At 37.9% G+C, this 27,221-nt stretch overlaps 1 protein-coding gene across 4 annotated transcripts in view; it reads left to right on the top strand.

The window, feature by feature from the left end:
* PLEKHG1 (pleckstrin homology and RhoGEF domain containing G1) overlaps positions 1-27,221 on the top strand; it is a 186,572-nt gene that overhangs the window by 76,945 nt on the left and 82,406 nt on the right. For 3 of the 4 annotated variants that reach the window (XM_040059293.2, XM_058419833.1, XM_040059294.2), the window contains one exon: positions 20,301-20,375. The exons of the other annotated variant lie outside the window; for it this stretch is intronic. In XM_040059293.2, coding sequence (XP_039915227.1) covers positions 20,327-20,375 — 49 coding nt within the window. In that variant the 5' untranslated portion in view covers positions 20,301-20,326. The remainder of the gene's footprint in view (positions 1-20,300; positions 20,376-27,221) is intronic. 4 annotated transcript variants of the gene reach the window in all.

Genomic DNA, 27,221 nt, shown 5'->3' with positions numbered 1-27,221 from the left:
TGCATCTTTTGGCAAGCATTATGGTGTAGCTAAGATTAGTCATGGCAAAAGCCGAGTAATAGAGGAAAACCACACAGAATCATTCAAAATTTATTTGTTCAAGTTTTTGTAAATTCTATTTTATGGATCTCTTATTATATTTAGCTTTATAAAGAGTGCATTATTAAGAAACATAGCATATTGTTAATTTGAGCTTTTTACAGTTCTAAGCACTACATTGATAGATTATGCTACACCACTTGAGTTACTTGTGAGAAACACTTGAATATTTATATTCAAATTACTATATAGGAGTTTGCTAAGATGTTTTTATTATGGAGTCAGCTTTGGGAGCAGATGTGACTTCTTTTATCATGAGTTTAAGTTGCAATACATGATTTAGAGCATGACTATAAATTGTTTTACAAAATTTTCAGAGACAGCTCTTTGAGTACATATGCATTGATGGCTATACACACAAGCCAAAATCCTATTAAAAATTTAAAAAAAAACAACCAAACTTCTTCCATTTGAGGCAGATATTCATTAAAGCTTGATATATAGCTCTTCAGTAAAAGAAACTTCAACAAGACCTTCAACCTCTAAAAGAAAGATTAGCTACTGCTTTTATCAGCACAAACATCACTTTGAAGAAACTGAACATCTGGTTTCCTTATGGGAGAATTATGTGCTGTCCACTTGACCCTTTGTAAAAGTAAATATTTTTATTAGTTATGTTATGTAGGAATTTGAAAAAAATATTTAACACATGAAAAAAAGCTCCAACCTTTGCATATTTAGCTTCAGTTACAGAAGTGCAGTACATTAAATGATCCTATGTACTTGATTCATGAATTTGTATTATATTAAAAATGATACCAATATGAAATTTGATAAAAGCCATAACTATGACTTTCATTTTTCTTTGTTTTCCTTTTTATAAGAAAATATTTATTTTTCTTCCTTGCTCCCTTGTCCCCTCACAGAATTATGTTTGTCAAAACACAAACATTTCAGCCCTCACTCCTTTCCTTCAGCTGTGGCTGTAACTGTACTTTCAGGGTAAATCTACCTGGATTGTATCTGTTCACTACACAATTTAAAAGTGTAAAGTTGCTTAGTAAAAATAGCAGTATGTTTTGACTGTGATCAAATAGAGGTTAAGGCTTATTGGAGACGTAGATTCTGATCCTGTTTTCAAGACAGACTAGAACAGACCTTAATATCATAGTTGTTTTATTTGTTTCTTCTAAGTAGAAATAGAATTCTTAGGAAAAATGTCCTCCATGCATCACAGGTTTAAACACAAATATTGCTTGTTTTGTGCCAGTATGAGAGTGAGTAGTTATCTTTTAACATACACAATGCAGCCTTTTAACTAAGGAAAGGCATTGGACGTAATGAAATGTTACACTCAAGAAATGATTTTACAAGTCAAGCCAGTTAGGAATTTTTCAGCCAAAAATATTTTGTTGGGAAACAACAATTTATTGAACACAGAACATTACAAAAGCAGTTTCCAACAAAACTATCAGCAAGAGAAGTTTTTCAGATACAGGACTGTAAGAAAACCTGTTTCAGTTCCATGGAAAAATAACAATGTAACTTAAAACTGGAGTGAATACTATCTCTCTGGAAAGTTCTGTCTCTGTTTTTAACTGTACTTTTTATTTGAATCTTCAGTAATCTCTATCTCTTTCTTACAAGGACCATGGCTATTTTCAAAATTCTACTTTTTATTTTTCCATTAAATTAGAAAGATAGCTTCCTAGTTGATTCTAGTCTACTGATGTTCATTTTTGCAAATTGTTCCTGTGGAAGAGTCTTCCATTGTTTTAATGCAAACTTGCTGACAACTGGCAGTTGTGACATGACTCTGTTATGACAAATGATTCCCTCTGTTCCTTTTCATTCCCCATTTGACATGTATCAAAATCTGCTGGTGACTTATCAGTGAAGTTAAGACCTACTCCAAATTCTTATAAATTTGATTTGTCCCATTTGTTGTTGCTGTTAGTATTATGATTCGTCTAAACTGTATTGCTTATGTAATAGGCACAGTGAGTGCCTGTCTCTTTACTGGATGTGCTAGTGTTGAGGGTTTATTAATCTTCAGGGTGAAATAAAGCCTTTCAAAAGAGTGTGCTATCAGAGTAGACAGCTTTTGATCAAATGGGTTGCAGGATAATTGAGCAACGCTTGTGCCAAATGTGTCTAGGCTTTAAACCAAAAATACGGATTTTTGTGTTTATTTTGGGAATAGGTTCATAGTTGTACGTTTGCCTTGTACTGCAATATTTATGAGAAATGACATTGAAATGGACTGTAAACAGCACATTATAATATAAAATGTTACTGTGTCTCTGAAGCACATCTGGTAATGCAAGATGTAAAGCTATTAATTTGGTCAGGACAATGAGTTCTTTATGAATTTGGGCTAGCCCATTGAAATGAGTTTGCTCCTGAATTAATGATGATGGAGGGTTGGGAATTTGGAGTAATGACCATCTGCTGGGTTGTTGATGTCCTGCAGGCTTTAAGGGACAGAGTGACGCCTGTGGTAACATGCTTGGGCAAATCTTAATATCTGTATTATTACTAAGCATAGAAAGAGGAAACAAATGATGGATGAAACTATAACATTTAGATATTTTTTGCGTTAGTGAGAGGACTGTCTTCCAGGGGTTGAAGCTGACTGTTATTCTTCATTCCTGAGAACAGCTTGATTTGATTCCCCCACTGGCCAGGAGAGATGAGAGGCAAAAAACCCAAATGCTTTTTACTGTGGGGTCTGGAGCAGCCTCACACAAGTGCTGTTGTGCTTCATCTCCTGTGGGGCAACAGTGCACATGTGATAAACTATGAGTCCCCAGCTCTTCGTCCCTGTTGCTGCTTATTCCATGTACCTAAATTGCTTCCCAAGATGTAGTTCAGCTGCCTGAAACATTAATTTTTATCAAGCTCTTTAACAGCCTTTCAGCAGTGAGAGTGGTGTACATGTCTTAAGATTGTCAGATCATATTTTGTCATACCCATACCTTTATGAGACATAAAGATGCTTGAGTAAATTCTGTAGGGTAGATAACTGTATAAATGAGGGAGGCTTGAAATTCCCCTGCACAAATAATTTCCTCCCTTGCTTTCTTGGATATTAGTCTTCAAGATGAGTGACGTAAGCCTTTGTGTGCTTGCTGGAAATGAGATTAATAGCTGGGGTTTTCCTTAAAATGAACTGGCAGTACTGGTAGAAAAAAATGCATGCTTCTTTCTGTGTATGTGGAAAGCATAATGTAAACACACATCTATTTATAAGTAGGCATCATACAAATATCTTAATATCTCTATAGTATCATGCTTCCTGCCATTGATCTTTATTAGTAAAAGTAAACAAATAAATTTTCCTTGATGATTCTTATATGTTAATCTAGGATTGCAAACCTCTACTCCCAAAAACCATGGTAGGTATCTTGAAGAGTACAGTGTCCATGGTGTTATATGATTGGATGGAATATTTTTGAAGTGTATATCATACCGTATATGAAATGTTAGTTTGCGTATAAGGTTTTCCCTGCAGTCTGTAATCGCAGGCTCACACTTGGGAGTAGGTGGAGTGCAGCCTTCTTTGGGGAGGCACCAGCATCCCAGAGAAAAAGTGGAATGTAAAACACTACCCAATAATCAGGCACTGGTGGGCCCATGTGCCATCTTCTTCAGGCTCTGAATCTGTAGAGCATTCCAGTGTTCTTCCTAGTAGATTTCTTTTCCTTTATTGCAGCTAAAAAGTTGAAAATATTTTTTTTTTATTTGGTATCTTCTTTTCATCTTGCTAAGTAAGCACTCAGATGCATCAGTTAAAGTAGATCTTTGATTTACTTCTTGCAGAGTGGAAAAAAGAGCAAAACTGAAAAAAAACCCCACAGAACATGTATGTGGTTGAAATGGACTTTATTGCCTATTTCATTTTTAATACCTGCTTGAATTGGTAAAAGAAAAATATGTTTTTCTAATTACTTATCTGAAAAGTGGAGTTCTCTTACTTCCTTAGAGAAATATGCTGGATCTTCAGCTTCAGAGATTTGAGGCTGGTATTTACAGGTAATCTGCTTTAGTAACTTCTATAACTAACTAATTAATTAATCAAATAGTTGAGTTTCTGTGTAAATTTTGCTTATAGTTAATTTTGGAAAAAGACAAAATAAATCTAGACGTACCATAAAAGTTATGTTAATTCAACCCGTCAGACTTTACATAGTTTAAACCTCATTCTTCAGTTTTGTAGTTTTGGTTGGGGTTTTTTTTTTTGTTTGGTTGTGTTTTTGGGTTGTTTTGGTTTGGTTTGGTTTTTTTTTTGTTTGTTTGTTTTTGTTTTTGTTGGTTGGTTGGTTGGTTTTTTGGTTTTTTTTTTGCTTGTTTCATTTTTTGTTTTGTTTTAATTCTTGTTTGTTACTAAGAACAATTTGAAAGAAGTACCACATGTTTTAAAATAGATCAAACTTTCTTTCATTTAGGTGTAAAAACTCAAAACTGTCAAAAACAACAGGTCATTTTGAAGTTTGGTAGTTGCCTTAACATTCACTATAGTTGTTTTTATTAAGTATTCTGGGTTCCTGTTTTCTGAAAATTGGGGTAGATGCTAAAATGAATAAACAGTTTTTTAAAAGTTCGGCCTTTGTTTTATAACTACGATTCATTGTAGCATCTTCCCAAACTTTAATAGTTTTTGCTTAAAGTTGGATTTAAAAAGAAAACCCAAAGACCCCAAACCACAAAAAAATCCCTTCCATTAAGGATCTGCTTTACATTTCATGCTGGCATTAGCCTGGTAATATTATAGGAATGCCCAGACTTAAAACTTGTGTATGGAACAGCCAAAAGAGGACATTTCTTGCTGCAGGAGAGCTGGGTGACTGCCTCTGAACTCTCCTCGTGGAAAAATGTCTTGCTCTAACACAATAGAAGGAGGCATCCACCATTTGTTGGACACACAGGAGCTGAAAGTTGCTGGGAAAGATTTCTGGAGGTATAGAGACAGAAAATGGTGCACCTTTTTGAAAGATTGTATTTGGTCTGTTTTAAAGGTCAGGACTGAAAGGTAGAAGAAGCAAACACTGCCACTGCCAGTGGCATATGCAAAAGGGAAGAGTAGTTCAATTGCATGTAATTATACTTGCTCCTCTGCAGAGAGTGTGGTTGTATTTTTTCTTTATTCTCTTCCTGTTCTGCTTTTTATGCCAGTGTGTGTTTTTCTGTCACTGTCTCCATTCAGAGTTCTTATATCTTTGAAGTATGTAAAAAGACTAAATTAAGAAAAAGTTGTTCAAAACTATGTGTCAGCAAAGATTTATGAGCACAAGTGGTCTGAGAGAGGAGTGCTGTAGGGTTATACCTGTGTAAAATTCAGATGGGTCCAGGAGTGTTCCCAGGCCTGGAAGAAGAATGTCAGTGATGGGATGTTGGGAAATGATGGCCTTCTCCATGGGCAGTTTCCAGGTGTGACTCAGTCCCTAGTGCAGGTCGGCCATCACTCTTGAGAGATGGCTTTTATGCACCCTGTTTGGAGACTAGGATTATTCATTACCACAGATGTGTTACTCTGTCCCAGCTTGCTTTTGCACCCAGGAGCATTTTTTGGGCACAACTAATGCATTAATTTAAGAATAGCCTTTGTTTTTCCTGATGATGAAACCTGCAATGCGATCTCAGCATTTATTCAGCATCAGAGAATCTCCAGGTTGGTCCAGAAATCCCATGAGTGTTTTCACTGTGGGGAAAACCAAGGGTCACTTTTTATTTCTGTGAGGACATCTTCTCGGTCAGCATTTCTCTGTAGGCTTTTTTAGTCCCTTGCTTGGGTAAGTTTGCTCTACATAATTGCTCTTGTTTATTTTGAGGTGAATTTCTGGATTGTTTGTTTTGTAGAGAGAAATGGAGGAGTTTGGAACTGGGAAAGAGAAAAGAGAAGAGTTTAGAACTGACTTGGCACTTGTTAAATTGATACCCCCTGGTGGGTGGACACATAGTGGTGATCATTGGGGAAAATGTGATAGTAGCTCGGTGGTATCTCCAGGAATACTGCACGGGCTGTGGGAACAGGATGGGAAGGAGATTGAGTAACTGTTGAATTTCAGGGGAGCAAATGCTCCTTCCGCCTACTCCTCTTGCCTAAATGCAGTGAGGCTCAGAGGGCTATAGAAACTCATTTGCTGATCAGATAGAGTGGTTCCCTGCTTTTTGTGGTGCCTGCATACATAGTTCTTTATGGGTGTTTGAAATACAACAGGGACTTTTTCTTTTTTTCCTGTAGCCCCACTGAATAGGCTGGCATAGTCTCAGAGTGAGGCAGGGCCAGGTGGTTTCCTCCCTCTGCTGTGCCTCTTGCTGAGTTCAGTGGGACCCTGGTGTTGTTAGTATGCGCTCTGTGTGCCTGTGTTCCTCAGAGGACAAAATGTGGGCTAGGCAGCAAGAATGGAGGAGCTGGGATTTTTATGTACTAAAGAATGGTATTACATAACTTGAAACAGCATTATTGGAATACCTCCGTGTTGTTTCGGTAGATCAGTACTTCGTATTTGAGTGAAACATTAAGGTTTATAAATGGTAAGTTATGTGTCTTGGCAGTGCTTTAGGTTTGTTCCCCAATTACTAAACTCAGAACGGTGTTTTGCAGAAAGTTCACATAAGTTATTTCTTCCCTTAAAAGTGGAAGAAAAGGAACTTTCATCTGAATTCACCGGGCTTAGCTCTGAGAATTCAAAGGGCTTTGGAAACTGGCTGAAGCTCTTGGTACTGACTTCAGTAATATCCCTTTGAATATTTACTTTAATCAAGCCTATTTAGAGATTCCTCACAGCCTGTCCCTATTTTTGTTAGTTTCCAGTACTAGATCAAATGACCAATGAAATATAAAGCAGTTTTCTTAAAAATAGGTTCTTCTGGAGTTGTCAGTGGTATTGCTGCAGCTGGATTTTATGTTATTTTAGCACAAAATAGGTATTTCTCTTTTTCTGTGTTTGAAAGATAAGTCTAAGTTATTTATTTTCTTTTCTGAGAAGGTGAATGAAATATCAAAGTGCACAATAGCTGAGACTCCATATAGTTGTTGAGAATTACTTTAAAACAACTGGTTGATCAAACCATGTCTCTTAGACTGATGTAGGAAGGAGAAAAACATTCAGCTGAAGGAAATCACCTTTCCAACTAAAATACTCATAAGTCATGGTGGTTTTTTTCCCATGTGTTTTTTTTCCTGAATGGAAGTAGTATTTTGGTCAGGGGCCAGTGACAGTGTGCATTTGGCGATTCGATGTCTACTAAGAAATTTGGCTCTTCAGAGAAAGAATAGTGGGGATAAGAAGCTTTATATATTTATATAGAAGGAGCTCCCATGTCTAGAGAATACAGCAGTTTAACCCAAAAGAAATGTTTATTCAACAGCTTGTCACCTGCTTCTGTCAAAATGGTCATTCAAATTCCTTTGGAAATTCTGGCAGGTTAAAGATTATTACCATGTGTGGTTTCCCTTTTACTAGTTTTAGTCTCCTAGACCCTATACTTGTGCCGATCGTGGGTGAATTAAATAATTTCCTTCCCATTTCTAGTCCTATTTCATCTAATGTTCCTTATTCTTTATAATGAATATATGTAATGACTGTACATGCATGTCCTCTGTCAGAGATTAAGCATGAATGTAATTTGAAACAGTAGTTTCTCTGCTCTGCATATGCAGTTCAATGCCACAAAAGCCACTTGGGCTATGCCTGCAGTTACAGAACTCTGAACTGGGGACACACAGTTTTAAAGCTAATATACAGCAAGAGGGCTCTGGCTTCTCCATCCCAGCTAGTTAGAGTGTTCTGTAGATAACTGCAAACTTTGGCTCTAGAAAGCATGTTGATTTCAAGCCACGCTTCAACAGTTGCACTCTGGAGTGGCTTGATAAATAGTGGAGTGTTTTTACAGGAAATGTCCCAATCTGAGTTAGGAGGCCATTCATATGGTAAATTGCAAGAGAACGTACACAATGCTGTTAGCTTGTCTGTTACTAACTTCCTCTTTTTTAACATGTGTGCACAGTGTGTATATAAATATATAGATGTATGTATTCCCAAAGTAGGGAGAAAGAAAAACTGGAGGAATGTGAATGGGTCCTACAGTCAGCTGTCTGAGCCAGGGCTGGGGGGCTGCCAGGTTTGGTGGTGTTTGGAGCCTGGAATATGTCGGGGCTCAGAAAGCTTTAACTGTTGACTCTTTTATGTGATTCTTTGTGTTGTTCCTAATGCTGCATACTCTGTGATGAAAACAAAACCCCAAAATTTTCATTAATGAAACTTCACTGCAGTCAGAAAGTTAGATGAACTTTTTCTCGTGGCTGTGGGTAAAAAAAACCCATGACAAACGTGTTTCAGAGGGCATGCATAAGTAGCTTTGTTATGCATGGCTATACTTTGGCTAGCCGCTCAAATGACAATTTCTGGAAAAGCCAACTGAGTATTACTTGCCTAATGATTATAAAGTCTGCATCTAAACCTCTCATTTCAGCACTAATGCTGTACTCAGGCAATTGCAGTCGGAAGAAAGACACAGCTGGGCTTTGTAGGAGCCCATTCTCCTCATGGTGAATCTGTGTTTGAGTCTTTCCTTATAAATGTAACGGTATCGCTGTGTGTCATGGAGACAAAACTAATGAAAGATCCACATATAAAGCAATAATTCTCTATTATTCTGGTTTTAAGTAGGCTTCCCCTTCATGCCCTTGTCAGCAATGCCAAACCAAGCATTCCTTTGTATCTCCCCCCCAACCTGCCCCACTTTAACTTTCCAAAAGAGTTTACAGTTGAAGGGGAAAGTATCATTCTCTCTTCTTTACTTGGAATTAACATGGTTTAGAAAAAAAATTTAAGAAAGTAAATGAACTTTCTGGACAGTGCTGATATTTTTGTCTTTCATCAGTATGACCTTATTCTGAAAGTTCTGTGGTCTTCTTCAATGAGGTCTGAAGTTATTTCTTTGAAATACGCAGTGAATCCAAACATATTACAATTAATTTACAGAAGAGGCGTAGCAGCTTAATGGGAGCTGATGCATACTAATTTCTCAGCTGTTAGCCAAATTGGAAGAAAAACAGCACTGCTTTAAAAAAATGAGAGAATAGATTTGTGATTTTAATTTGGTGCAGAGCAGCATTTTATGGTTTGCTGTTTTTTGGTTTGTGTTTTTGGCTTTTTTTTTCGTGGGGGGAGGTTTCAGAAACGTGTTTAAGTGCAGAGAAGAAATACCCCTGAAACAACTGATCTTGAATAGCACTTTTTTGTCTTCATACTCTTGAAAAGTATTGGGCTGTTCTGTACTCTTGGAGTATTTGCTTTTGGATGCACCTTATCTCTGTCAAGTTTTCAGGGTTTACATTGCATACTGGTTATGTGAGTTGAGGAAGATGTCATACCCTATCTCAGTGCCTTGACTTTGGTCCTACACAGAGTTAAAACACATAAAAATTTCATTCTTCCCATAGATAGCAGATTTTTACTGACCTTAAATATAAAGGATTTCTCTGTAAGAGGGCTATAAAGTTTTAAATTAAAATGAAACAAGCCCCAGGAAAACCTTCATTATTATCATAGTCCTGTGATTTCAAGAGAAGTTACTCTGCGTAATAGACACAGCCTGATGTCCTTTCTAAGCGGATGGCAAGGTTGTTTCCTTTTCTTCCGACCAGTAAGTGTGACAAAGTTAGTGAACTTTAGCTGGGTGTCAAGAAATTTCCTGGAACAGAAATGAAAAATACAAAAAGGAAGTGTCAGAGGGTGAAATGCCTGCAGACATCGTAAGATTATTTCTACCATCGTTAGATCCAATTCTTTTGACGTATTGGAATTCATTGGTACGTTATCCATCACTGTAACATTTATTCAGCACATAGGACTGGTTTCAAATTAATTTAAGTCTTTGCATATTATAGTTTATTTTCACTGTTATTTGACTTGTTTGCTGTAATTGGATTCCTTGGGCTCCAACAACAGCTTTGCTTCCTCACAGCCTATTTTTGATTTTATTCCACTACTTGAGCCTATGGTGAAATGACGCATTTAACCATCAGTGGTCTTTTCCGAGATGATGTTTAGTGATACCCCAAGCACAGGCCTCAAGTAAAAAGATAAATGTCCTTTTAAGTGCTACACAACCTCTCTAATTAAAAAAAATTAAAAATAATAATAATTAAAAAAACCCCAAAAACAACAACAAAAAACAACCATCAATTTGGACAAGGCTTACAGCCTGTAAAGCAGATACCAAGGGCTCTTTACTATATATGCCAGATGCAAGTCTGGAGAGTTTTTTGTTTGTTTGTTTTGCTTGTTTTATCTTGTATAAGAGAGAAATGGGAATAAAAGTTGACTGTTAGGATGCTAGCTGGGTTATTGCTCATTTGCTCGTTTGAGTTTTTTAATAACTGTGAGCAGAGTGGAACAGCAGAAGTAGTCCTTGTCTTTAACCAGAAATCTTAAAACTGTAGTTGCTGAGCACCAGAGGTTGTATATGAAAAGGACTAAAGAGGGACAGAATGTGAAAAAGACTAAAGAGGGACTCTATGCATCTCTCTGATTGTTTGTTAGCCAAATCAGCATCTCTCTTAATTGTAGCAAAGTTCAGAGCTTTGGAAGGAATTTGAGTAATTCTGCGATAAACAATGCTGAAATTCTTTCCTCTTCAGCTTCCTTTTCTTAACCATGTGCACTATAAAGCAATCTCTGCTGTTGAAGAAGTTTGACAGGTTCACATCCAGCTCTGGAATATTTTTGATTTTTCTTTTTTCTTCATTTATTAAGCCAGAACTTTTGGCCCAGTAGTGAGGTTTTAGCTCTGCAGCTCACTAGAATGAAATCATAGAATTGCTTTGGTTGGAAGAGATCTTAAAGATCATCTAATTCCAACCTCCCTGCCATGGGCAGAGACATCTTCCACAAGAGCCGGTTGCTCTGAGCTCTGTCTAACCTGGCTTAAACACTTCCAGACTTAAACACTTCGCCACTTTTCAGAGCCACTCCTTCCAGTGCCTCACCACCCACAGTAATATATTCATTTAAACCTATTCCCTTTCAGTTTGAAGTCATTCTCTCTTGTCCTACATGCTCTTATAGAAAAAAGCCTCTCCAGCTTTCTCTGAAGGGAATAAGTTCCCTTCACGTACTGGAAGGTGACAGTCAAGTCACCCTGAAGCCTTCTCTTCTCCAGGCTGAATGACCCCAATTGTCTCAGCCTTTCCTCCTAGGAGGGGTGCTCCATCCCTCTGATCAACTTATTGGCCCTCATGTGGACTTTCTTCAACAAAACACAAGACCTAATGCATTGGTAGTTGTATTTCTCTTGAGAAAGATGCAAGAAGAGGGGATGCTAGTGAGCAGTCAAAATACCTAACATAGATTAAAAAAAAAATACTTTAAACTTATTTTTTCCCACAAAGTCTGAGCAGTTACCTGGAGCATGCAGTTGGAAGGGTGAATGGTGAGCAAGGCAGAAGTGCAGCTGTAAACCCAACATTCAGAGACTGTATTTAGGGTGACATGGTAAGATGACTGTGTAAATTCTGACAGTGCCAGACAGTCTGTTGAGGGGAAAGTCAGGTATTCTTTTCTGGCAACTTTCAGGGTTCTGGCCATGGGTTTGACTATTATCACAATGTGAGGACCCTAAAATCCTGTAGTCTCCTTAGTGCTGTAGCTGGTATATGTGCATAGTGCTTTTTATGCTATTTCTGCACTTGGTATATGCATTACTGAAGAGTTACAAATTAATGGTGCTGGAAATAAGTTCTTGTAATAAAGATGTTGAACTGTGTGTTCTTGTCTATGTTGTGGCATTTGGTTTATTTTTAAATAGGTTTGTTTCACATTCATTTTTCTTTGTGTGGCCCTAATTAGAACTTAACAGTAGAAGTAGTATCATCTAAAAAATGAAATCAGAAAACAATGTAAGGAAAGCTCAGTTAAAAGATTTTATCTCTAAGTGTCAGTAAAGAAAACTATGCTGTTGGCTGGTTTTTGCAGAGTAACTACATGTAATGCATTACATGGGGCTCTTAATTTGCTCAGAAAATGCTTTGCTTAGAATACATTGTGTGCTTCACTGTATGCTTGTTCTTTGAGTAGATGACAACAGCATTTTGTGATAACGATAGCTGTTCTTGGCAGCTATGACTTGCTACTGCTGTACTCGCAATGGTCTGTGCTGAGACTTGCCTCTAGGTCCCTAGATATCTCGGGACTGACCTGCTTATCCTGCCTTTCCTTGGTTTTCATCGGTGTACGTCAGGCATGTCCTGTGCTGAGCCACTTCGCCTAAGTCTGTCTGTTTTCTCAAGCTTAGATTCAAAAGGAAGTGTCTGAAGTGACAGACCTTCCATATGTAAGTGAAGCATGATCTTTTGATGGATTTTTATTTTTTTTCCTTTGTTCGTTTGGGGTTTTTTAACTTTAAGGAAGACCTGGAAGAGCTGCTGAGGTTAACTGCACTGTACAAAGGCATGAGAGAAGCAATATGTGTATATATAATTTGAAAAATGCCCTGTGCCTTGCAAAATAATTCTGTTCATTATGGCTGTAGGGAGTTTTGGAATAAACAAAAGGTGGTATAAGGGCTTATACCCAGCCCCAAATCCAGATTCGAGTGATAATCACGACAATTCGGAAGGATTTTTAGCCCTCGCCTGACTCGCTGACAGGGAGGGAGAGAGGGGTTCTGCTGAGTTTCGTCTTCCCGCGGAGCAGCGAGTGCCACCTGCGGGAGCTCAGCTGGAAGCGGTGCCCGCCGCTCGCAGGGGCCGCGTCCCGGGAAAGCGCTGCCGCGGCTTCCCAGCGCCGCACGGGGAGGAGCCGCCTTGTTCTCCGCCGCCTTTCTGTAGCCCAGCGTGGCTGCTCGTCGTCTTGAGCAAAGCTGCTTGTACAGAAGAGAACACGTTTAAAAAATACTTTCAAAAATACTCGTTAATGGCTCGTTTTTACAGAAAGAGAAATAGCGATGGTTAATTATACTAAGGAATTTCCTACAAGCTGCGCTGAGATGACTTGAGTTTGAAAGACAGCGCTTCTGCTGAGCTGAGAAACTACTGTGATCATTACAGAGTTAATACATACGTACTGGAAATAACATGCATTTCACAAATTAAAGCGGATGTCTTTCTACTTAGGCTTTGAGCATATGCTTCACAAGCGTATTTGGGGAGTGTCAGTCAAGGTTTTGATCCTTCTTCCTCCTCCCACAAGACCCTGTGGGGAGTTTTCCTCTTTGTTTCACTTGGCCTAGAAGCAGTATATGCTGTTTTAAGTGAGGAGCCTTGCAGTGTGGTTGGAGACGGACCAAACTTTGAATGTGGCTCATCTTTTCAAGAAGTTCTAGACAAAGTTTGAAGGAGAAAATATTGTCACGTTCCCTTCTAGTGCTGATATCCGGTGTTACTTTGTAAAAAATATGCTGTCTTGCCTTGCAGGCTGAAACGTGGTGATTAGCCGCTGAACTTGATCTTTTAGTGGGTTTAGAAAACCATGACCAAAACCTTGGAATAGCACTGGGAGTGGATTCAGAACTATTGGAGAGATGGGAGGAGAGAGAAGACATACGCTTAGCAGTTAAACCACAGAGGAGCCAGGCTGCTCATTCCTTACATTAGAACATTTATGATGTTTTTCACGTTCAAACATGGTGAATTACAGTAAACCAGAGTGAGAGTGACAAAGGGATCCTGTGATTTGGTCTTTGCCTGCTGGCAAAAAGTTAAGTGTTTTGGACTGGAGTTGCAGTATGGATGATTAACTCCAGAAACTAGGCAGAGGATGCTGTAGATTAAATACGTTTTGAAGTGGCCAGGAGAGAGAGTGATGTTACTGTGACTTTCATCAGTGGGCAAATGTGTAAACGGGGTTTTGGTCCTTCTTGCCGATATAGATCAGAGGGTCTTATTTGGATCAGCTCACCTCCTGCTGCATTTAAGTATCACAGTTGCTGCCTTTCTGTGGAAAAGAAACTGAAAGGATGACCTGGTTTGGGAATATCAGCAAAATGTGTAGCATCTTACCAAAAAAACCCAAAAACCAAACCAACAAACAAAAAAAACCCCAACCCCCCCCCCCCAAAAAAAAACCAACAAAAAAAAACCAACCACAAACCAAAAACAAACAAACAAAAAACCCCACAAAACCAAACAAACAAAAAACCGACCAAACAAAAAAAACCCCACACCACCCCCCCAAAACAAACAAACAAACAAACACCCCCCCCAAAACAACAAAAAAAAACAACCCACAAACCCAAAATCCAAACTCTGTGCTCCAGTAAAACCTCTCAAAGCTGGAACATTTTGCTATGTATTGGTGTGCATGGGGTAAAAGGCTGGAAGATTTTTGTGGGACATTGTTGTAGAAGGGAAGCTGTAACTCTCACCCACATCCAGAGTGCTGCTGAAAGGGAATGAGAGGAACCATTAGAATTCTGTGCAATTTTGAAGGAATAACTATGAACTTGAAATAACACTTCAATCTTAAACAGGTACTGCCGTATTACTTAGGAAGGCTGAGGGGTGGTGGTGAATAGGAGCAGAAATGAGGGCTTGGTTTATGTCCTCATAACTGCTATCCCTTAGGTCAGTGTTATTTAGGGTTTCCTTCAGTGTCACTTCTTGGTTCATGTGAAAGAGTTGTGTTAGTGTTAGCATATAAACTTGTTTTTAATGGTTTATGTGACCTGGGATCAAAGATATCCTCCTGGGGTTCAGAGCAGCAATGCATCTGCTCCAGAGGGGATTTTTTAGGCAAACAAATGCCAAAAACTAGATCAGGGACAGATGTCCTTATTCTCTAAAAAAGATAATATGCAGTGTTTAACAATCATGTCAAAGTCTGACTGTACTGATGTGAGTATGAAGTTTACCGTAGCCATCCTTGGAGTTTGGAGTTCATCCTGAAACCTGAGAATGTGAGTGCTGGTTTTGGGCTTCTGTGAGTTGTTTTGCATTCAGAAATGCAGCATCCAATACCATTCAATCAGGAAGGGCGACTATCTGTGCTGGCTGTCTTTGGGCATCCCATTGTCTTTATTTGTTTGTAAAACATTTCATGTCAAGAAATCTACTAATATCTATTTTATTTCTATCCCTCTTGCACCTTTTGTTGTTGTTGTAGGTTTTTTTTGGTTTTTTTTTTTTTTTTTTGTTTGTTTGCTTTTTTGGGTTTTTTTTTTTTTTTTTTTTTTTTTTTTTTTTTTTTTTTTCCCAGCAGGAAAAACTCATCTAGATACTGTTTAAAAATAAACCAGATAGCTTTTCTGCTAACAGCACAGTATGTAATGTAGAATTTCAGGACTTCAGTTGTTTTACACGTATTGATGTGTGTATAAAGAGCTGACTGTTTCATCTGTAAAGGACTGCATTTAAAATCGTAATAAAGTATTGTAAGAGAACATGTATCTTGATTGTGAATGGAGTGATCACAGCAGACTCGTACATTAATGCTGATTGTGCCTATGGAAGATGGGGGAGAAGTACAGTGTCTGCCATTGAAAAGTGATTGTATTTGACAAGTTTTTGAAGAAATCCAAGCAACTTCCTTAAATACGATCACTTTCATCTATTTGGAACAGATGTAGACTAGGGGCCAGGGGTTTGACACAAAGGGGGAGGTTCAGATTAGATTTTGGTTAGTGACAATCATTACTCAACATAAATAGTTGGGCTCCATAGTTACATCTGCAAACACTCCTGTGATGAACAATAGTCTCTTTCAAGTGCCTTAATGCTTTTTTTGAGAATATAGCAATAAATTGCTGAAAGAACAAAAGTGGAACAGAAGTCTTCTCTCCAATGAAAATTTGTCCATGAAACTTTAAAAGTGAAAATCCTGATACTTCGATTAACAGTGATTTTGAATAGTTGGAAACCCTTACTGATTTTTTTTTTTTAATTGTTTGTTTGGGTTTTTTTGCAAAGGGCAGTTGATTAAAGAAACAAGGAATATATTTGTGAAACACAAATAATCTATATTTTTTGTGAGCATGCTTTTTTAAAAGTATTTTTAGCCACCCATGTGCTATAAATTTGAATGCTCTACTAATTCACCTACAACACACTATTGGTTTAGATGCTGTTTTTAAAGGATCTTATGCTTTTCATAATGCTAAAGCTGATTTGCAGTTTTCAGCAGCTCAGGATTTTAAAGGCAAATCAATCTACTGGAAGGAACAAAAAATTTCTTGAACCAGGACCTCCCAGTATGCCTGTTTGGGTGGCCCTAGCTGATTATGGCCCGTGAAAATGCGTGGTCATACATCTGACTCGTTTTGGTTGCTGTAAAAGAGTTTTGCTGAACTGAGAAATGTAAACAGTATAGCTGTGTTTATTCATAAATTATCAATGCATATGTATTTCAAGTTCTCTTACTTGGATTTTTGTAAAAGAGTGCTCTAAGCAGTAGGTTGCAGTTTTGGCTGATGAATTCAAAAATACAAGGTACCTCATGGACTACTAGAAGAGCTGAGCCTGATATTCAGAGACAATTAAAACTATTTCAATAATTACATTGCAAGAGTATTTGGAAGGGTCTACCTGGAATGTTTTATAAGGTGCTTAAAAACTTTGGGATATTACTACTAGTAAGATTGTTTGAATAAGTGGAAATTATATGTATAGAAAATGGGGAAGCATTATTTCCTTTTACATTTACTAGCAAGCTTGTACCCAAAATGCTGCTTTTTTACTGGATTTTATATGAGTCCAGCTTGGCCTTGCTGCAGAGAGAGATTTAGTTTCCTTACCTGATGAATAGTTTTTGTCAGAGATTTCATTCCTAGATTAAAAGGAGGAACTTTATAAATAAGGGAATGCTTAACATTGACTTCTGGTTTTTGAATAATTCAAAATTTGGTGTGTTACAGAAAACAACAGCACTTTTTTTTTTTTAAGTTTTTTAGTATATTCTGCAATTTCTAGCAGTAGCATTGAACTGGTTTGCATTGATGAGACAGAAAGGGGGAAAGATATTTTTTAAAATATATAGATCTGTGCACTTTTTAAAGAAGTCATAAAATACTATTCTATATCACATTACGGACCTCAGTTTTTAGATGTAATGATGTAATGTTTTCAATTGACAGTGAATTGGAAAAGTGTTGAAGACTGTGTTTGCATGTGGTTGTACCATTCTGGTACAACTAATCTCCTGTAAGCTTCAAAAAAAGCAGCAACAAATTTCAGACTGTTTCATTACTGAAAACCATTACAAACAGTGACAAGAATATTTGGGAAAAAAATTCTTCATGGGAAGGGTTTTTCAAGCATTGAAACAGGCTGGCCAGGGAAGAGGTGGAAACACCATCCGTGGAGATACTTAAAAGACCCGTAGATGTGGCACTTAGGGACATGGTTTAAGGGTGGACAATGGACAGTGTTAGTGTAACAGCTGGACTCGGGGATCTTGGAGGCCTGAGAGTTTCTAAACATTGTTCTAAAGATGCACTTATACATACGGAGACTGACTTTCTTTAACCTGTTGTAACTATGTTAAGCCACCCTTGCTATCACATTTTGTAATGCAGAGCTGCTAAACTGGTAAGTCTGTAGAAAACCATTAGTGGGACCATGGTTTTTGAAATTGCCATGGGTTATCCAGATGAGCTCTTGAAACAGAGTTGTTGTAGCTGTGGCAGGTCTGAACCTGTTCAATAAATACCTTGGTTTGTGTGCAGTAATTGAATGATCCAGCTTTCAAGTTACTATTCCATTATTAAAAATGACAAGGTCATTCAGCACCCATTTGAATCCCACTTGGTTTTGTATTGGGAATGATAGGTCATGCTCCATAGCAAGGGATGAGCACAGGAACTCCATTAAATTTGGATAAATGACTGTTGGAGCGTGTCTTACGTGCAGTAAAATTGCTTTCTGGATTTGAGTTTTGGTAACAGAAAAGCAAGGCTATCACTTCTGTCGAGGGCCAAGTAGAAAAGGCTGGCATACTTTAGACAAGAAAAAAATTGACTTATACAGACTTTTTTCTTGCCTGTATTTAGCGCCTCTACAAAATGCCAGTAAAGGATCCCAAAATTATTTCTGAGACTACTGATTTAATTTTTTTTTTTTTTTTTTGGTCATTAACATGTCAGTGAGTGACTCTGAGTATTTTCATGGTGAAGTTTACTTGGCATATTTATTTCAAGTCTATGCAACTCCAATCAACCAAAACCAGAAAACAAATATGTTTTTATTTTTTTTTTTCCATTTTAAACATATTGTTTCCAGAATAAGTGTTCTGAAATGATTTATTTAAAATGTAAAATTTAGATAAAACATTTTTTGTATTTTAAAATTAATCACAGAAAATAAATAGAGTATTTGTTGATTAAATTTCTTGTTTCAAATACATTGTGTGATTAACTGGTTCCTATCAACTTTACTAGTAAATCACTGGATAACTGGAATTTGATTTATAAACTTGTGCAATGTTCAGAGAATATGTAGTGCATCATTGAATGCAGAGGGTTAGACGTGGGCTTGCCAAGTTTTAGAATTAGTTAGTTGCCAAGAATTAGAATTAGAACTGCTTAGTGATGATAAGCATAGATAATTAAATTTGAGTAATCTGTTTGAAGAAAAAATTTATTTTTTAATTGTCTTCTGGAGAGTGGATTCTGTTTTACAGCAGAGTTTAAAGGAGTTTGGAGACCTCTAGGTGTTTATAGTTGTTTAAACCTCTGTTGTGGGCACACTTGTTTCTTCAGTCAGTGGCACTGTCCAGCTGTGGTTTATGAGCTCATAAACCCAGACCTTCAGGTGAGTAAGCATTACAGCTGTTAATTTGGGGGAGTTAGAGAAGATATTTAGCTAGCTCAGTCTTCAGTATATGTATTGTTGTGTGGATGACACACCTATGTTAAGGACAAAGTAATTCCTGAGTAAGACATGGTGGATTTTGGCTGATCTAGAAAAATCATATGTGTTAGAATTTCCATCAGCTAAATAGAAATTAATTTCTACCCTAAGATGTGCTAGTGGATTGCAGCCCCCCATGTGTCTAATGTTTCTAAGTATTTTACATATTTGGGAATTAAGTATGACAAATATACTTCCCGTGGATAACAAACCTGAAATGTTATTTTATCACTTAAACAGCTTAAGAAATCCTACAAATTTTGTGCAGTTTGGTTGTAACGTAAACCTAAGCTCTTTATTGGACACTAGGGCAGAAATATTTTCATTTTATGTCTGAGGATAGGATTCAAAACAAGCTATATGGATTTGAAAGCAAAGTAAAGTAATTTAAGAAGGAAAAAAGGGCCATTTATTTGAGTTCAGTCTCAAATAAACCCTGCTGCAGGGTTATCCAGGGAGGTCTCCCATAACTCTGGGTCTGATGGCTGTCTTGAAAACTGCATGCCAAATCATTTCTTTGCCTCAGTGTTGTTAGAAAGTAGATGATTTCCTTCATTAGGAATTAAGGCTGGGCTGTGAATACTTGCGGTGCTGTGCCCACAGAACAGCGCTGTACACACAGCACTGAGCTGTGTGAATTGCCAGCTGAGGTGAAGTCCCTGTCCCACTTGGCACAAAAACTCCTTCAGACAGAGAATCATCCTTGTTCTGATTTGTGTTGTCTTGGTGCATTCTATCTCATCTGGAGGCTTTCACTATGTAAAATGGAGTGTCAGCGTTGCTGGTGATGGGAAACTATTCAAAGGCGCTAGAAGGGAGGGTACAAAAGCCAGCGTGTGGTGGCCACATGTTGACCATTGGCCAGTACCACAGAGGGTACATAAGGCTGCTGTAAGAGGAGACGTGTTCACTGCCTTCCTGAGAAGCCTTTTCTTCTCTGCCCACTGCTGTGCTGAAGGAATTACTGGTGCTCTACAGTGTAGTAAAGCTTTAAGTTAGTGGTATTTTCTGTTTGATGCAGGCTGATGTGACCCTCCAGATGGTCACTCCGTGATTAATTTCAGCTGCACCTGAGTGGAAGCAGCTCTGCTGTCCCAGTTCATAGACCTCTCACCAGAAATTAACTGAGGTGGAAAAATGTATGAAATCAAAGACAGAAGTTCACCAGTTGTAATTAGTGCTTTCAGGTATGAGAGGGTGCTTTTGTGCCTGCCTACCTGGTAGTATATCCAACTGAATGGTATTACAGTTAATCCTGAGAGAGTTTTGTCTGTTTACACTTCTTACATGCAAACACAGAGGTGATGAAAGCTGAAAACCCATCCTTCACAGGGGCAGTGGAGCAGGGGAGTGCCTTACTGAAATATGCTGGTTTTGATGGAGGACTCTTTCTTTGCTTTGTGTCCATTAGGTTTTACTAAGTCTGTGTCTGCAGAGATGCCAGATAAAACACCAGGTGCTACAGAGCCTGTGCCCAGAAGTGAAGGTTAGTAGATTTCTTCCATTTTTTTGATTATTGGGGAGAAAAAAAAAAAAAAAAAAGAAAAGAAAAAGGAAAACAACAACAAAAAAAGGCAGCATTGGGATTCTCTGTAGAATTGCTGGCCTTAAATTTAGGGGAGAGCTGAATTAGTATTATATCTGCATGTTTATTTAGATAGCAGGAAATTTTCCCTTGTCTTTGAGTAACCTCTCCATCCCTCCCTAGCTCATCATCCATGATAGTAGTAAAGTATAGAATAATGGGGAAGGACCAGTGCACTGCTAGGATTTCAGCATTGGAGAAGATGTTTTGTCCCATTTGCTAAAGAGTTCTTGTTAACTGAAGCCAGCTTTTTTGTATGGGATACTTGAGTCTGAGAGAACCAAAGCTGATATTTAAGGTGTGGGTTGATTGATGCAAGGAGGACTTGTCTGTGTGATTTTCACTAAATCAGTGGAATCTTGAAATGCTTGGTCAGACCATTTTGTTTCCTCTCAAGGTCTGTTGATTTTAAATTCCCACATCTGAAGGTTTGGAACCTTCATTTGCAACCTGCTCATTTGATTCGTTCCCCACAGTCACTGCTGGATGTGTCATTAAAATATTTTATAAAAATTTGCTATTTCATGTGAAGATTGTGAGGTGTTTCTGACAGTATTGGTCAAAACTATAGTAGCTCTTGTATATCCTTGCTTTCTAGATCATTTCTGTCCTCACACAAGGGCTGTATAAATTAAAATGTCTGGTTTAGTTTGACTAAAGCTTTGTTTATTCTATGCCTCAAGACCAACATCTCAAAATTTAGTTTTAAATATTTTCATGGATTTTGAACCTCAGTTTTGGCGTTTGAAAGGCATGGAGGAACTTGCTGCAATAGTAGTTTCGGGAAGTGCATCAATAATAGTAAAGAAAGGCATTTCTCTTCATGTAAAGGGTATTAAATTATGCTTGACTGCCGAAGGCCTATTAAAATTTACTGTAAAGCTTAACATGTTACTGGGAGAACTCTCAACACAAGATGAGAAGCAATTACTGCTAGTCTTATAAAGACTGAGCTCTTTCTGATTCACATGTTTTGTGTCATTCTTATGAATAAACACGTAGGCTAGAAGCACTTGAAGCAAGAACCCACAATAAAATATAGCTACCTAAAATGGTGAGATTATTCTGAATCTTCATTTTCAAATTGCAGTTATCATTGTATTTTGTTGTGATAAGAGCTCATGACGTTATTCCAGAGTCTGTATAAAATATCCTTGCTCAGTTGGTTAGAGCAGGATGCTGATAATGCCAAGGTCAGCTCTGATCCCTGTGTGGGCCATTCACATAAGAGCTGGACTTGGTGATACTTGTGGGTCCCTTCCAACTCAGAATATTCTGTGTGATCCTGTGTGCTTTAACAAATGCAATGTTTACAAAAGCAAAACTTGGTTTCATCTGGATGGTTTGTTTTTAATTGCTCTTTAAGAACTAATTTTTAGATGTTAAAAAAAAGGCGAGCTAATGAATAATAATGAGTCTCTTCACTTAAGAGACCTGCTTTTATGTCTTGATGAAAATGCTCTACTATAGATAAAACATTCTAATAATACAAAACCATGAGTGCTGGAAGTTAATGAGAGTTTGTGTTGGTTTATTGTAATAAATGCATTAAAAAATATTATGATAATGTTTACTGAAAAAAAATGGTCAGATATATATGCCAGTGGCTGCTGTATCATGGATTTACAAGATAAACTTCCATAGTTAGTCTTTGATCATATACATCTCTATTTACTTAGCATTTCTACAGCTATCTGGTATGTAGAAATATTTCTCTGGTATGACTGAGTCAGGATTGAGAAGTGGGTGTTTCATTTCTCATGATTAAAATAGCAATGCTCCTTATGTGTGTAAACATTTATGTGAACTTTTGCAATTATTTCCAGAAATCATATCATCTTATTACTGCGGGAGTGTTTTGTGGTGTGTGCTGGGGTTTTTTTTGTTTGTTGTTTTTCCCCTCCCCCTCCAAAGAAATATTCTTACAGTCTTTGGTTAAAAGAAAGGAAAGTGTATTTGTTGTTACAAATTTCTAACAATTAACGTCTTGTGTTCATCAGGGTCAAGTTGGGTTGAGCAAAGTGTTGGCAAGTAAGTGATTATCTGGAAGCTTTGAAAAAGCCAGTGTTGCTTTAACCTAGCAGTGCCCCTCCCTGCCCCTGCTCCTCTGCTCCATCTACTCTAGTTAAGCCATGCAGCGCACAGGAGCAGAGGACTGAGAAAGGAGTTTCCTGTAATTAAGTTACTGTAACTTAGTCCTTGACTCGAGGGTCCCCAGTGGGTGGGCAGACTGTTTGCTTTTCTGCCACCTTTGCTGTCAGACCTTTTAGAGTCAACAGTTGTATTTATAAATGTCAATGCTTGCTTTGTGCTATCAGGAGAAAAAACCCAAGACCTGGAGATTCAGTTGTTGCAAAGATGGAAGTGTGTGCATATCACACGGGGAAAAATATTTTTCAAGAAGCTTGTCTAGCTATCAAGGAGTGGTAGACAAACAAATTAAAACAAAAAACTCCTACCATGATCCACGTATAACTATTTCTTAACTGTTTTCCTTTGGCAAAGCTATTATATTCTATTTTCAATGGATGCATTTAGAACAATGTACTGTGTCAATACCAGGAAGTGGATTGAGTGTATTTCTGTTTTAGCTTGCAAAGGAATTAGCATTTGTTCTGCTTGTGTTTGCTGAAAAGTCACTCTTAAACTTCTAGTATAACCACTGGAAATAAGGCTGTGACAAGAGTTCCCCACCCAGTGCACAAATTTCTCCTCTCTCCTTTAGAGAGGCCGCTGTGATTCACGGTGGCTGCTCATGATGGTATCTGGAGCTGAGGAGTTACTTATTTGCAAAAATTTAGGGGAAAAATTGTCAGATTCTTTCATGACAAATTATCTCTTCTATAGGATTAAAGCTTTTTCTAGCTTAACAAAATTTTGATGATACTGAGTATTTTTTAATAAAATACAAGCGTTTCATCCTGTGGATAGTGGATTAATTTTTTGTCATGATTCCTGTGAACAGCTGTTCATAACAAAGCTAGGTTTGCTTCAACGAAACCAGATGAGGTCTGCCTTAGTACCTATTTGGAAGATCCCCAGACTCAAGGTTTTTGGGATATCAGTCAAGTGTTACCTTAGCAGTAGCTTCATGCAAAAGTCTTAGAAAATGTATGTGGGAACCTTTATTCAGTTTCTCCGGTCAGCTTGACTGGTTGTTTTTCTGTGCCTTAAAAGTAGGCCTATTTGAAGAAGACATGAGGAAGTTAAACTCCTACAATGTCTTCTTCCTTTCCCTCTTCCCACACCGACTTTTTCATTAAGTAAGAGGCATGACTTCCCACAGCTGGATCCTCTCTTAATGACTTCATGGTTCACATTTGCATCCTGAAGGAAACGAATGTTACACCTGGAATTTATAAATAGCCACTGACAAATCCCTGTGGACAACAAGCTTGTGTCATTTTAAAATCTCCTACAGCAACAGGCAGTGGTTTTCCTTGCATTGTGTACCTGATGGCACTAGTGGGAGCCTGCCAGCTGTTTCTGTTGCTGCTTGTGATAAGTCTCGTTGTGTTTTGTAACTCCTCTCACATAGGTTTGTGTGCTATTTCTGCTATAATGTGCAACACTGCACTGGAAAAACATGGAAGCACAGCCCCATGGATTGTGCACTCCAAATGTAGTGAAGAAAATAGCATGAGTATTCCTGCCTCCAAATATTGTGAAGGCTGATTCTTTCAAGGCAGGAATGCCAGGATATGGTCATATGGGTTGGTAACTGCTGTGTGCTGCCAGTTGTCCCAGTGCTGGGTGGGCTTTCAGTGCATCATGTTCATGGAGAAAGTTGTTACACTTTGTAATTACTACACACCTTTTTAAGAAACACAGAAGCAGATGGGAAAATGAAGCATCTTATCTAAAGCTTTTTCAGATCTTATATGCACGTGAAGTTACAGGCAACTGTGGTGATAGTGCACTTGTAGGCTTAATGGAACATCACTGTGTTGCTGAGACGGACACACACACAAAAAAAATCTGTGTGCTGACACTGAGTGGGTGAAATGGAACATAAAAGGCCTTGGCAATTTGTGCAGAAGGTGGTGGACATTGTGGACTTCCCTGCAAAAGGAATTGTGAATTTTAAAAAATCATGAGTTGAAGGGGAGACCAGAGTAGACAGCTCAAAATAAATGAGCCACTGTAAATTAAGGAAAGGCCTTTAGCTTAAAACGGTTGGAAGCTAGAAAAATGATGGGGAAAACATAGTGCATGCTTTTTGTATTCTCACTACCCAGTAATTTAATTTTCCTATGTCAGGTTATTATTCCTTACTTACTATTCATAGCCTCATTTTGCAGCAGCTTTTAATGCCCCCAAAATCATATCTTGATGGAGGAGGAAGTCTCTCTATAAAGACGATATCTGAAATTCTTAATCCTAGTGGTTATAAAAGGAGGTGATGAAGCCTAAGTAGATTTGAAATCTGATCAAAATGGGAGAAATGCAAAGTGGAAGGGTGATGAAATTGGATATTTTATTTCTGACTCCTCACTAAATTGTTGGCTTCCCTATGCACACTGCAAGAGGGGTGGCACATCTTCCTTTGAAAAAGGGGTTGTAGGCTGTTTTCATAAGGCCTGAGGACTCTTGTCATAACTCTTGACATCTGAGCGAGCCTCCAGTCCGCAGAAGTTGTGCGCTCAGCAGCCGAAGCAAGCTGCTTTGCCGCAGCCGGTCCGTGTGCAGCACAGCTCATGCTCTCTGCTAGTGCGTGGGGCATTAAACCACAGCCTTGGAACAACCGGCTCCTTTCCTGGAAGCACTTTGATGAACTGCCTTAGTCACTGAGCCACTCTGGCTGGGTCCCACTTCCTTTCTCAGTCTCCAGCAGGCTGAAGCTGGACAGGCTTCTAAACCTCCTCAGCTCAGTGAAGAGGAGGAGCAGGAGGCGGCTGTCTTCCTCTGTGGCGGTGAAGGGCAGTGAGAGGTAGACTGTTCTGGACTTTGTGAAATGTTAAAGTACAGTAAAGCCTGCTCCCCATCAGAAGTGAAGATGCAGTTGCTGCAATGTAATGGTGATTAACTCACTGATTACAGAGGTTGGGCCATTAACAAGTAGAATAACTTGTTCTTCAAATGCCAGGCACTTTCCCTGGTGTCCTGACTGGCTGGTATCCTGCCAAAGATCAGTGTTCCAGTCATCCACGAATTATAAAAAGTTTATGTGGCCTGAACTGCTTAAACTTGAGGTTTGGAAAACTATGGAGGTTTATTTTTATATCAATGATCCCATTTTCAAAGAATTACTTTTATTTTTCTGTTTCAAGGGTTTAACTAATTCTTAGTTCTCAAAAAATTAAGAAGGTAGCACTTGAGTTTGATGCATTTTTTGCTTTTGTAACAATTGCACACAATGTAAAATTATATGTATAATGTTTCACACATAATGTAAACATATTAAATAACCAATTTGGGGTAGTTCACAATAGAGAGGCTAAATGTGGCTTGAATGAAGCAGTCAAGTGTGATGCATCTTGATGAAAAACAGCAAGTTTCTTTAAAGCCCTTCTGAATCCTAATGTTATTAATTTATTTCTAAATTTATCTTTTTAATCAAGAGAAATCTAAATCAATTCAAACATTTCTGGAGGAGCAAAGGTCCCTTGCTAAAGAAAACAAAAGAATGGCATAATAATTTTCTGTGTATTGAAGTGTAAAAATTCCTTTTCCTATCAGGAATGATAAACAGTGTCTAATTGTCGAATTAATTAATTATTTTGAGCTTAGCTGTGTTTATAAAATGCTTGAAAAAAAGATTGAGCACTCGTTCATAAATAGGTGGTTCTTTTTTTTTTTTTTTTTGTGTTATGTTTAGCATCTGTCTTGCTTACCACCTCAAAATGTGCTGCTGATCCTAAGAAAAGCTATTGCAGGTTTAAATTATCTTTTGCTGTTTAAAAATAATTTGAGTACCATAATAGTTTTTGGAGAAGTTGCACTCTAATAATGGAGTCTTAGCTGTATGTGACCTCGAGTGAAACTATAAATGTACAATTTGGTGATTACAAATGTTAGCAGTATGCTTTGCATCTGCTCTTTCTAGATTTGGCTTGATAACCATTGCTTCTCTTGAGATTTCTTTATGGGAGGACTTTGTCACCAAACAACAGTTATTGTTAAAGCAGCTACTAGGTGTTAAATTGCTGTTCTGTAATAATTGGAACAGCCTAAAAAGACAGTTATAATGAAAATTGTCCTGTTAGAAATGCTGATTAAGAGTAGTTTCCTTTGCCTGTTTCATAATGGCTTGTTTTGGTGTTTTTTTGAGGTGTTTTACTTTAGTGTCCTATATTTCATGTTACTGTGTGGAAACACAATCCAGATTGCTGGCAAATGCACAGGGTTAATATACAAAAAATAAGTAATATAACAGTTAATCTTTCAACAGTTTCTTAAATGTAAATGAGCTTTCATCCCAACAACTGTGCTTTCCCCCCCCCTTTTTGATATTTCTGCCATTTTTTATCTTGCTGCTTTATTCAAGTGACAAGCCAAAAATCCGTTTTCAAATCCATTGATTTCACCTCCTCCCCAGCCATATTTCTTCCAAAGTAGCTTAAAGGACATGGAAGGATAAGAGACAAAAATGGATTACTTGCTACCAGTTAAAGTGGTCTGCAACTCTTAAGATAAATGAGAATGTCAAGGTTACATTCTTTCATCTTGTTCTGACCATATCCTTAAAACCAAAAGATCCAAAGTAGTAAATATAAAGATACAAACACATTTTTGCTGTTTGAGTTG

The sequence above is a fragment of the Hirundo rustica genome, chromosome 3 (assembly GCF_015227805.2).
Source record: "Hirundo rustica isolate bHirRus1 chromosome 3, bHirRus1.pri.v3, whole genome shotgun sequence".
NCBI classification, from domain to species: domain Eukaryota; kingdom Metazoa; phylum Chordata; class Aves; order Passeriformes; family Hirundinidae; genus Hirundo; species Hirundo rustica.
The sequence above is the reverse complement of the archived record's forward strand: the minus strand, read 5'-3'. Positions and strand labels throughout refer to the sequence as shown.